This window comes from Falco peregrinus, chromosome 8 (assembly GCF_023634155.1).
Source record: "Falco peregrinus isolate bFalPer1 chromosome 8, bFalPer1.pri, whole genome shotgun sequence".
Lineage (NCBI taxonomy): Eukaryota > Metazoa > Chordata > Aves > Falconiformes > Falconidae > Falco > Falco peregrinus.
In genome coordinates this window covers 10,258,116-10,271,562 of record NC_073728.1, presented here as the reverse complement: position 1 = coordinate 10,271,562, position 13,447 = coordinate 10,258,116, and the positions used below count along the sequence as shown (strand labels likewise).

General features: G+C 37.8%; 1 protein-coding gene across 1 annotated transcript in view; it reads left to right on the top strand.

Annotated features, from left to right (window-relative positions):
* Window positions 1-13,447, top strand: part of SPAG16 (sperm associated antigen 16) — a 411,444-nt gene that overhangs the window by 63,330 nt on the left and 334,667 nt on the right. The window contains exon 11 of the mRNA XM_055812042.1: window positions 3,280-3,410. Coding sequence (XP_055668017.1) covers window positions 3,280-3,410 — 131 coding nt within the window. The remainder of the gene's footprint in view (window positions 1-3,279; window positions 3,411-13,447) is intronic.

The following is a 13,447-nucleotide window of genomic DNA, read 5'->3' as shown; positions in this document are numbered from 1 at the left end:
CAGCCCCATGCTATGATACAGCTTCTCTTCATTGCCTGGTGTATCTGAAAGCTTTGTGTCATCCTTGCCCTCAGCTTCTGAAGTCTCACGTCAAAGTAGATCATTATTAATCCCTCATAAACTGGTACATTGTACCAAGTATTTGCATTTGCTCTTGGAACTTAGAAAAGCTGAAAAAACTCTCCTGTTAAGAATATCGCTGGAGCAGACTGTAAAGCCAGCACAGACTCACAGATACGCTCAACTCAATGCAGCCTGATCATATTTGTATAATTGCCCTTCTGGGACATGTCAACTGTGCAAAGTTGACACCAAGTGGACTGTATAGTCATGACCTCAGACTATGATCCACTGCTGAGTGGACTGCATAGTGATCTGCGGTAGGTCTGAGACTTATTCTGAGTCCAATACTAAAAATACATACCTTTAATTCTATCAGTTAGCTCTGTCATCCAGTTCCATAGCAACACATTTTTCTTTTGGTCTAGAGCATTCATTTGTTATTTTAAAGCATTTGGTTAATCATTAATAATAACTGGATGCTCAAATGTAGTTAATATCCTCACATGCAGATACAGACCAAAACCCCACTCACTACATTCTGTATCAAGAAGTAATACCAACTCTTTTCAGCAGAGCTGATCTTCTTGGAGTCGTGCCGTGAGTTTTGAATACCTTTGTGTGTTGTTAACCTGCCTAAAATCCTGCACACTTAATTCAAGCTGATTGTAAATGATAAGTACGGATTATAATGTCTAAATAGGTATTTGAAAGTACTTTGAAGCCTTTTTCTTGGACTTGAATATCATTAGGAAGGGCTGTTCTGTCTATTTTAGGGCCAGTTTCTTTCTCGGCCCTGTGCTGAGTAATTTCCTGGTTCCCTGTTTGGGAAAGCTGATGTTCGTGTTTCCTTCTGTCCAGAATCCTCCTCATGCTGCAGTCCCTTCTGCCCCTTATCTGGCAAGCCAGTCCTGGCTCCAGAAAATATGTATTCTTTTTGGTGGAGAGCCTGCAAACTCAAGTCTACTCACATCTGATTTGAGCTTTGTTTGAGAAGGTTTATTGTGAAAACCTCAGCCCCCTCTATCTGATGGCATGAATGCTAAATATCAGGTCTACAGTAAGGTTCTTGATTAATAGCAAGAACATCTCTGCTGTGTCCAGGGGACCAGATTTTCTGCTCCTAAGCTGGTACAGTCCAGCAATAATTCTGTGGTTTCTTGTCCCTCTAGGTTAACTGCTGGAGCTGGAGAAACTGAGCTAACAGTTCAGGGTATCTTAGTGTGCTGTTGGTGTTCAGTATCTTTGTATTGTCGTGTCTCCTCAGTGTATGTATCTGGAGGATTTGGAACTTTTTGAGAATCTGGTCCTGCAGTGGATCTTAAGCATGTTATCCATGCATCTTTCCTGAGCAATCCACTTTAATCAACATCTGATTTTGCCTTGCATTATCTGCTGATGATGTTTTTCTTGATGATTTCTTTCATTTGGTAGAAGTGACAACCTGTACAGCATACTCTTAAGGTGTCCTATTCCACTTGATAAAGTTATCTTCAGAGTTCATTCTAAATTCACGTCTAACGTATAATTAGTTTCATTTGAATTACAAAATTAGCTTTCCTGTTTGTTCTTGAAGGCACACACTTTCAGGACTGAGACCTCCTGAATGTTAGATCTGTCTTTGTCCTTTTCTGATGAGCGAACAAGAGCCTTGAAGAAAGAGCTTTCTCTCGGGTCTGTAACTGGTTTTTACAGAGGCACAGATTCAAGGCAGGTGCCATCTCCTTGGGTTGCTGCTTGGGAGAGGCTGTTGAGCTGCGTGTCTGGGACCTCCTGCTGCTGTAGTCAGTGCTGTTGGACCGCATCAGCAGCTGACTTGGAAAATGTTTGCTCTGAACTGCAGCCTGGAGTTCCGGTTCCCTCTTCAACAAGTGTTACGGTGTTGGTGAAGGTTAATTGGGGATTACGTGGCATGGGTGAAATTCATCCTTCAGTCTTTATTCAAGCAGAGAAAAGGGTCTTATCAAAGTAATGGTGATCTTTGGGAGATACAGTCTAGATCTACATGTATACATGAACTCAAAGGAGAAAAAAGGTTGTTTACCTGTAGCTGCATTTGCATACACAACCCCCCTTTCTTTTGTGTTCTTATGTTTTTTCCGCTTATAATAATAGTGGAAACTTTCATTAGCTGATAAATCAGTAATTACATGACAGATCATGCTGCACTGAGCTTGGTAGTAGGACTAAATCTATTCTTTTCATTTCCAGTATGGGAGGTGTTCATAAGGGGGGGGGGGGGGGGGGGGAGAGAGAAGGAAATAAAATAGAGTGATTTAGAAAATGAGTTGTTCTTCCATTCCAAATTGAAGGAGCTTTCCAACTGTCAGTTGATGAAAGGTTTCTAGAAGTTGATTTCTTTTAATAATGAGACAGTCAGTCCAGTGCCAGGTAGATTTCTGCATCTTAAATTTGTAGTTTAAAACTTAATGGTAAACAATTTTAAAACTTTTTTTTTTCTGTTTAAGGAAAAATAATTAATTTTCCTGAATTTTGACTTTATCTTTTGATTGTCTTCTACAAAATACTTAAAAACCAAAAATTGTCCTGAACTTAGTATTTGATTAACTTAATAAAACAATTTAACAGCCTTCCTTTTTAAACATCATACCATCTTTCAGTAGCAGGTACAGAAATGACGTTGCCGTTAAAAGAATCAGGCCAAGTTTTTGTCACTTACACCCACATCATTACACAAACTTTATGAAGACTATAATGACAGCAAATGTTATTTGCCATTTTTTACCGTATCCACAGTGTCAGGTTGCTTCCTTCCTATTGCTGTTATGTTGAACTATGTAAGTGGGGTTTATTTCTGTTTTGGGGGAAGAAGGGATTTTGCTGGTATAAACAGTGAAATTATATTTGGTTGTAAATAATGATTAGTACTGATGGTTGATCTCTTTCTAGAGCAATGCTATCCTAATAAAATTATTCAAAAGTTAACTCATATGAATACAATTTTAAAAGAACAATCTAACATATCTCATGGTATTCACTTGTTCACTATGGACCATGCACTCAGCTTTAACAATATATATATAAATCAATAAAGTTGGGACAACAGTGATTTAAAAATAAATTGATGAAAATTGATCAGAGGAGAAAAATAGAGGGCAAAAACATGACAAAATTGTGTTTTCAAAATAATAACATAAGTAGCATGTTGTATAAACTTATGCAGCATTTCTGAGACTTAATTATTTATTTTTTCTACAGGATTCAGAGTTCCCTGTTGATACTCAGGTGAACCCATACTTTGTGCATGCTAAAGAATACACTCAACCCCTGAAATCTGGAGAGTATAAACTGAGCAACGCTTTAAAAGTGCACAACTTGGCAGTGAACTGGTAGGAGCCATTAACAGTACATTAATTTTATTGTTATATATGTGTTGAGTTTTATTTTTCAACAGGTCATTGAGAAGTGTTTGTTTTAAGTAAATTTCTGAAAAACTACTGGCAGCAGTCAGGGGGGCATGCTTTCTGAAGAACGTGAAAGTGGAAAAAATGATCATGAAATCTAGTGGGAGCGTAAATATAGTAAAACACCTGGCCAGAACTGTTTACAGATAATGAGATTCATCTTTTATGTAAGAAGGGTGGGATTTGGTTAGTAAATATAAAAATGAGAACCAGAGATGACTATAAACTCTGGTTCTGGGAAAGTGAATTATAATGCTGAATATTTTTGCAATTTGTATTTGATTGCAGTTTATTCCCTTGGGTCAAAAATCAGAACAGTTTAAATTTAGATTAGCTTGAGCGTGCAAATAGCCTGTAAGCAATGACATTTCAGGGCTTGCTAGCTGCAGCTGAGGAAGAATAAGCATAAAAATATTGGGGGGGGGGGGGGTGGGGGTTGTTGTTGGGGAGTGAGAGCTAGTAGCAAAGTTCAGACAATTCTGACACATTATCTAGGTATGAATATATTTAAAAAATAATCAGTACTTTTGTCATTCAAATAAACCTTAAGTAGCTTGATGCTGTTCTTACTGTATTCAGACTGATAGTAGATTAGGGAGATACCTTCAGAAGTAAAGAAAAAGTGTGTTCCTACACTTAATTTTAGAAGCTTAAATTCTTGTTGTATCCAGGAAATATAATCCAATGTGGTTATATTTTTAAAAGTACAAAAACTTGGGCAATGTAATTCTCATGCAGATTATGAGTTTGACAATTGATTGACTCACTAAAAAAAAATATTAGTGTTGTGGGGAGAGAGAGTAGTACACCATATAAACACTACACAAAATCAGAGCCCAGGAAAGCAGTGGTGTAAGTTAGAACACGGAACAATATTTATGCACTTAGTAATTATGATGGAAAGGTCACAGATACTTCTGTAGGTGGCTGCCCGTATTTTGTCATAAATATCCACCATGTTGCTTTGAGTTTTGGCCTAGCTAGCCAGGCTTCTGCTTAGTCTCTTAGATGCTCAATTCTGATATTCTGTCTGGTTAATCCATAACCTATATTTGTAAGGTAATATTTTGAATAATTGTCTCCTGTATTGTATAGTCATTGTGTTCCAGTCAGGAAAGAAAACTGGCAACTGGTGTCTCTGTGCTGCTACTCTGAGGAGGCTGTAGTAAATCCACTCAAAATATTGCTGGGTTAATGGGCTTATCTGAAGCTGCAAGAACGGTGTGTGTTTAAAAAAAAAAAAAAAAAGTGTGTGTGTGTGTATGGATAAATAAATAAATCAGCCTAGAGGAGAAAAACACTTCCACACTTGGCAGAATTTTCAGTGAATCTGGTGGAATAACCATCAAAATGTAACTTTTACAGGCTACATCATTACAAGATTTACATTTGTGACAGGCTACAGAGGGACAAGTCTAAAGTAATGATTTTCATGTTACTGTTTGCCTTGGTAAAAATTTGCCTTTACCTGGAGTAGGAAGCCAGATTTGAGTTGCAAATTACTTCTGAATGTTGTTGCAATCTACTTGTGAATGTTAAAATACATAATATGTAATTGAAAATAGTAAAACCTCGTAGGCTAGTCAATAGCCTATGGATTCTATAGGAGATAGAAAGGATATCTCCACCTTTAGCTGAAAAATAACAGATAAATATCATACATGTTCATGTAAGACTATTGTTTTCCTTAACCTTCTTGAATTATATTTTTATGTCTTACTGAAAGCATTATTCTAGATCCTTATATCCAGCGCTTCTAGTTATTGCTAGAAGAGATACTTTTAGGTGCTATGGAATTCTAAGTATTTTCTACAGTTAGTAACAGGATATCACACCTTAAGGATACAGTGCCACTTGAGAAAGCAATTTACTGGAATAAAAATAAATTGGATGTCTTTAAACTTATTTGGAAACATTTTAAAACTTGCTTGGAGTAATAGCAACTAAATGAAAAAAAAAAACCCAACAACCCAGCGAGGATGTGTATTTAATTTCATATACTGGCCATATGATGTTGACTTTCATGTAAAGATAATGTTTTAAAGAAAGTGAGAACCTGGGATAGTGCTCTAAAATTAACTGAAATGCCTATTTAAAAAAATGTACAAAATACAAAAGCACATAAAAAGCCGAAAGATTTTTAAAGGGTTCATAAAAAAATGTACACAATGTAATTGAATTTTTCATTTGCTTAAAAATCTATTTGTGTACATGGTGGAGTGATGTTTCTACACATATAACCGTGTCTGAAAAAAAGCATTTAAAATTTATGGTCACTTCAATTAACAACTATTTCGCCTATCTGAATACCACTAATAAAAATCAATCTTTTTAAGTGATTGAGGAGAAAGATTTTTGTTTTGTTTGTTAGTGCTAAAGGCTGTATTGTAGCCTGGTTTGTTAAGGTAGGCCTTTTTTTGAAAGCATGTCCTACAGTATTTATTTTTAAAACACCCTGCCCAATTTCAAACCAATTTGACAGAGGAATAACACTCAGGATGTACCCATGGGTTTCAAGAGAACAGATCTCTGTTGAAGAAGGGGTCCCTTTTAGTACCCTATTGCCTGCAGGTGGCTAAGAAGTCATAGAGGGGAGAGAAGTTGCAAATAATTCTATTTTGGGGGGGAAGAACTTCAAATGGAGTTTCAAATACTTTTAGAGGCTATAGAATCCCATCTCAATGCACACAGAGCTTGGGTTATTCTTTGTTTGACATGGCAGCTGTCTGGTCCTGAATCTGGCTTTGCTTGGAAGTCTAAGAGGCTTTCAAATGTATAAATCAAGATTTTTTTTGGAGAACAATGTCTTAGATTAAACTCTCTGTATAGGAAATTAAGTAAAAATTGCCCATTTAAAGAAATTCTGAACTTTCATTAAATGCATTTATATTAATTGCAATTGTCTATTTGATTTTAAAGACAGAAGGTGGAATTCAGTATCCAGAAAGGATAAGAATTAATTTTTTCTTGTTGTTCATAAGGTGGATGGAAAACACTCTATTGACTTAGGAGAACAAATCTGTTTTTTCGTGATTTAGTTTTTTCTCATCAGAACCAGTGCATGAAAAGGACAACAGAATCTGGCTCATGTATGTATATTATTAGTTCCTTTACATTTCTTTAGAAACTGGAGCACCTGCAAATCCAAATTCATGGTTATTATATGCCATAAAGCTGATGTTCTTTAGACCTTCATCAGTATTCGCTGAAACTCTTATTTGCAGAGGGGGTAAAAACCCCCCTTGGGGAAACCATGTTTGTTTTCTGCTAAGCTGAATGTTTCCCATTTTTCAGGTCATTGCATGGGCATTCCACTTCTGCATTAAGCTCACATTCCTCCAGTGTCCTTTTAAATACCCTGGTAAATCTTACTCTGCCTACAAGAATCACTGTAAGATCTATAATGTGTAAAAGATCTTCCCGATCTTGCTTACTGTTCACTTTCTCCTCACCTGCTGTTTGCATTTTTCATGTAACCCCAAGAGGTTTGCATGGCTTACCATGGAAGGTACTTCTACAGTCACCATATGCAATACTACATCTGTCATGGTTTATATTTTCTTCACTTGGGAGAAGAAAGATGCTCATACAAACATTATTCAGTGCATTTTTAACTGTTAGGAAAGTGTTGGAAAATAGGAGAATGTTGTGCACTGTTTTGGAGAGGTGCTTATTTAAGATGCAGCTGAAAAATTAGCAGAAATGGGATGAGAGTTTCAGATTACTACAATATTATATTTAGAATATAACATATTTTGTAGATAGAAAATAGTTATTTCTGTTGTTTAAATTTCAGATAAGAAAATTAATGTTGTGAAAACACTGGCTATTTGCAGTTTAATTATGACCTTTTTAAATACCCATTAACGTGAGCAGAATGACGATTGAAGGCTCCATCACCTTACCTTTTTTATTATTTTTTTAAGATGTCATTGGCTCATCCTCTTCCTTCCCTCCCATGCCTCACACCAAGGTTACAATTCTCCACTCAAAGCTTATTTGATGTTTATCATGTATAGTAATTGCTGTAAAAATGCCACTTTTGATTGTGGGTAAAATTTGTAAAGTAGATGGCCTAATATTTTAGACGGATGCTTTACTTAATAAGTCTACCTGCATAAACAGAAAATGTATTGTATGTTATTCTTGTTTACGTGTAACCTGATTTTCCCAAATCCTTTATCCTTGTTTGATATTTTGTAAAAGAAAAAGATAGAGAATTGCAAATGCTCTGCCTATGCACAGTAAAAATATGAGGCTGGAGATAATAATGAAGAAAAGCAAATACAAAATGTTTAGTGATTATCTAGACTTTCCTGATGGACTCAGTAAAAGATAACTTTTCTATAGGGACTAATTCATCATTATATCTTATTATACTAGTTTCCCCCATATTTTATCAGTGGATTCCAGAGAAGATTTTTAAAAACTTATCTCCTTGGGAACCATGCAAATTGACTTGCAGCGTAAAATTGTGTAGGTGATTATATGAGACTTATTCACAAATTGAAATTGAAGTTACAGTCTTGCAGTGCCTTGTGCAAAGTTACGGAAGTAAGACTGCACAGAAAGTATTGCAGAACCCTGTACCCTTTCCCTTTATGGTTCCCCTCTACTACTTTTTCTCCTTCTTAACATCTAAATACATACGTACACACAGATGCATATACACATACGCACAGAGGAATAATCTTTACAGAAAGAGAATTCTTTGTGGGTGTTGACATGGGGAACTTCTTTTGAAATAGATTATATTCTTAATTGTACTGTAAAATGAGATGCCACTGATCTGCGTTGTCTCTTTAGAGTTTCAAGTTTTGATTTATATAGTAAGGTGGTGAGGGAAAGAGAATTTGGCAGTTGTGTGAAGAACCAGGTTTTTTGTTATGTCAGTCAAACTTTGCTATCGGGGCCGCACTCTGTTTTAGTCCGCTTTAGACGTACCTCCCAGGTTTCTGTTTCGTCTCCAAACTTCTGTTTTCATGGAGTTGCTTAGGGCATTGCAGGCCATTGAGCCTGTGTTACATGTGAACAAAGTAACAGAAGTAGTGCAGATTATTTTTAAGCAAACATCTTGGTAGTTTTTTTTCTGTTGTCCCTCCCATTTGGCAAGAGCTGTGTATTAACATCTCAAAGCAACTTTCTCATGGGCTTTCTTTTCACTCCTTGATACTCTTCTTTATTGTGATCCCTGTAGAATTCTGACAACAGTTATCCTTATGGTTTGCTGAGACTGCTGCCTGTCATACTGACAGATGTCTCCCTTTTCCTTGTCTTCTGCCTATTTGTTTCCATCTCTCTGTTGTGTTAGAGATGGTGAAGTAATGTGATTTTGTTCCATGTCTGAACGATGCCAAGCAAAATAGGGTCTATCTACTAAGATGTGATCAGTCATATGAATCATATTCTGTCCTTGTAGAGCACAAGCTAGAAAACAGAGGATTCAAAGTCCAAAATTCATGTGCTGAAATCTCCTGTCAAAGAAGAAAAATTTAGGGAGGTAGAAAAATCCTTATTAATTATTTAAACCCTCTCCTTGCCTCCCTAGGGCATTAGAAAAGATATTTTTTTATTAAACTACATTTTTCCATTAACAGTAAAACTTTTCAATTGTGCCATCATGTGCTGATTTCTTGCATGAATAGCCAGAGTGAATTAGAGATTTGCATTAGCAACATTAGCTGCAGCTTAATTTTCCTACTGGAATTATACCTGTTTCTAAAGGAATATGACATACAGGGTAGCTACTGCATATCTTAACCTCTCATGCTGTAGCCATTTTGATCACATTAACTCCAACACAGCAGATTTTGAAGCTTTTCGGAGCATACCTTCCATGGATTGCTGGGGCAGTATGACACTCCCTAGCCTGTCAACTTTTGTGATTCAGAAGCCACCTGTTTGTTGTTTTTTTTTTCCTGTTCACTTAATTTTGTATCTTACTCATTCTCATTTCCATTGCATGCTTCAGTGTCAAGTCCGTGACTGTTAAAAAGAAATTTTGGGTGTTTAAAAGTGTGGATTTCAAAGCTGTATCTCTGACAGTTAAGGTTTAGCTCCAGAACAGAATTTGTTTTCCTTATCAAACTGGTCTGGAACCTTGATGCATGTGCATTTCCCTGGGAGTAACCATCCCAGCATATGATCTTTCATGTTAGCACTTTCAAAATATTTATATAATTTGGCTCAGGCAAAAGAGCACCTTTCTAAAGATATCTTTATGAGAGAAGGCCCTTGTTTTCAGAACACAGACATTCTATTAAAACTAATTTATGTCCTTGTAATTCTGTAAGCAATGATTTAATATTGAACCCTTCAAAGACTTATACAATAAGGAATTAACTTTTTTGTTAGAACTGCAGATATCCCTTTTCTGTTATCATTCTTCAAAAGGCAAAATTTTGGTTATTTTTTCAACTTCTAATACTGAGGTGAAAGGTGAAGAAAATGAGTCCCATCTGCATATAAAAATACTCAGTCCCTTACTATCTAGGTATGACTTTACAAACTGTGAGGTGGATTGAAAACTGGTTGGATGGCCGGGTGCAGAGGGTGGGGGTCAGTGGCACAAAGTCCAGTTGGAGGCCACTAACGAATAGTGTATCCCAGGGGCCAGTACTGGGTCCAGTCCTGCTTAACCTCTTCATTAATGATCTGGACAGTGGGAAAAAGTTACCCTCAAGAAGTCTGCAGATGATACCAGACTGGGAGGAGTGGGTGGCACACCAGAGGGTCCTTGCTACCATCCAGAGGGATCTCAACAGTCTGGAGAAATGGGCCAGTACATTGTAAAGTACTGTACTTGGGGAGGAACAGCCCCATGCACCAGTATATGCTGGGGACTGTTCAGCTGGAAAGTAACCTGTCAGAAAAGGACCTGAGGGCCCTTGGTGCAAAGAAGGAGAATGTTACCCAGGGCTGCATTGCATTAGGAATGCTTCCGACAGGCCAAGGGAGGTGATCCTTCACCTCTACTTAGCACTGGTGAGGCCACCCGTGGAGTGCGGGGTCCAGTTCTGGGCTCCCTAGTATGAGAGAGACATACTCTTCAGATGTACTAGAGAGAGTCCAGCAAAGGGCCACACAGACACGCAGACTGGAGCATCTCTGCTATTAGCAAAGGCTGAGAGAGCTGGACTGTTCAGCCTAGAGGAAAGAAAGCACAGGGGTAGATCTCATAAATCAATGTGTACAAATATCTGAAAGGAGGGTGCAAAAAGATGGAACCAGGCTCTTTTCATTGGTGTCCAGTGACAGGACCAGAAGCAATGGGCACAAACTGGAGCCTAGGAGGGTCCCTCTGGACATTAGGAAATGCTTTTTCACTGTGAGGGTACCTGAGCACTGACACATGTTGCCCAGAGAGGCTGTTGGAGTCTTTGTTCTTGGAGATATACTCAAAAGCCATCTGGACACGGTCCGGGGCAGCTGGCTGTATGTAGCCCTGCTTGAGCAGGGGAGTTGGACCAGATGACCTCCCAGAAGTCCTTTTGAACCTCAGGCATTCTGTGCTTTCATTATATATAGAAATGCACATAAACACATCTGTAAACATGTATAAATTATATATATCTAATAATACTTCTAGTTGTATGTGCTATTAATTTTAATGTCTTCTGAATAAGTGTAGAAAGAGTAGTTGCAGGATTGGATTTTTTTGTGTGCTGAAATATTCAAATACTCAATTCTGCCTCCTTTGAAATATTCAAGTTCTGCCTTTTTTCAAAAGTAGAAGAAATGTGAATGGAAGCTTGGGTTGATCCTTATCTCCTTGCATATATGCAAAGAAATTCAAATTTTTCCTCTTTTATTTCCCCTCTCCCCACTTTAACAACTTTTGAATATGGTTGAGGGAACTGATGCAAGAGGTGGTTAAATGTAGAATTAACAAGTCACTCAGTGCATCTTCCTGACACAAAGGAGAAACAAGAGCAACTCTGCCTGGGTCACTCTGGACAGATTGCTTGCAGCAAGTTTTTTTTTGTGTGGTGTTTTAATCTGTTAACTTTATCTGATACATCCTGTTAAGTATTTTAGCATTAGATTATTGTTAATAAATGTGTGAGTATGTTTACAATATAGGAAATTCAAGTAATTTCCTTTCATAAGTGCTTGCATTAATGCTGGGGTTTTTTCCTCATGACTGAAAAGTTATTTCAATGGTCTTGATGAAAGATATAAAGGTATGTTTGTACTGCAAATAAATGAAGTTCCTATCTTCTTGCCAAAGAGCAAGTGACCACCCTAAAGCCTCAAAGTATGGTGAGCACACATAACACCACCTACGGTGGCATGGGAAGAATACGCTTTGTCTCGCCTGTTGCCCCAGCTGCATCTCTCTGTCCTCATGCAAGCCCGTGTGGCTGATGGCAGGCACACAGACTGGCACGGAGGGCCTTTCCCCAGAGACCTGGTGCCCTCTCGGGCACAGCTGGATGAGATCTGTGCAAGCCAGCCTGGGCTTGAGCAGCTCTTTGAAATGTGGATGCCCTGCAGCCTAAGCTGCAAGTGCCAGCATGGAAACTCAAAAGCTGAGTCAGGGAACGAAGAGTGCCAGGCTGCAGTGGCAGTATAGATTTAATTTAGATCTAATGCGTAGTAAAGACAGAGTAGGTATATATGTATCTGGGTATGTGCTCATATGACTCTACTATCCTGCTAGCTGAGCCCTCGTGCACGCACTTATCTCCCCAACAGCCCTGTGCGGCGGTATTATCCTCGTGTGAAATAATTCCTGCAAGATTACCTAAGTGGAAGATCCAGAAATTAAATTCATGTCTTCTGAGTCACAGTTCAGTGCTTTAACCTTCGATTTCAGAGTATCACTGTTTCCTATACAAATTAAGTTCTTAATTTCTTTCTGCATTACGGCCCACATTGTACGAGAGAGATTATTTCATGGACTTCAGTCTGTTCATTACCGTACAGTCTCTGTAACAGCTTTAACACAGTTTATATGGAAGTACTCATAGAAAAATGTCAAATGTAGTTTAGCTCCCTGTAATGCAGTTTAATAAGGAGAAAAAGGGAGCTCTCCGTGAATAATCAGTGAGAACTGTGTGGATCACACATATGATAAGCTCTCTGAGGGCTTGCTGCTGTGATGGTATGTACGCACAGCTCCTGGCTGTGACCCTTTCAACATTATTTGTAGCTTTTTCTACCTAACACAGTAATAATAAGAGAAGTAAAGCATCCCCTTAGCTCTATCTTTGCCTACCGTCCCGTGTCCCCCCCCTTCCCCCCCCCCTCCCCTTTTCCCTGGTAAATGGTCCTTTCTGTTCCTCTCTATCAGCTTTTGGCTATCATAGTCTTAAGAAGTCTTTTTATTTCTCATTAGCTTTGTCTGCAACTTTGGCCACAAGTGATTACTCCTGTGGGAAGGCATTTGCCATCACTTTAATGAGCAACTTGAAAGGGTAGCAGTAATAATTTGAAGTCCTATTGTGTTCTTTTGTGGTGCACACGTGAAATGAGCTGGGTATCACTGTAATTTTGTTAGTGAACAAGCATCTTTATGAGAAAACTAGAAAATTTTCAGGGAAAGTCAACAGTGGGAAAGTATATAGGTTTTTTGTTTTGTTTTACTACTTACCTTCATAGTTACCTTTGAAGCAGATTTTGCAGAAAAAACTGGAAGTACTTGTTTACAAAAACATGTTTGTAAAAAAGATATTGTCTTATCTTTATTAAGGCTATTGCATAATGTCCATAGACCAAAAGGTATGATCCTGGTAACTGTCAACTCTCCTAAATTTGCTTTATTTTCTTCTTATTCCTGATGATCTGTGGAGAAGAAGGGGGTTGAACAGATTTGGTGTTTAACTGAAAACAGCCTGTGGTGGCCCAGCTGTTCTGAACACCAAGTACGGTAACAACTACATATTTAATTAAAGTGTACTTATTTTGACCAAACATAATTTATCAAAAATAAAAGAAATCTTGACGCTTGTCATATGGTT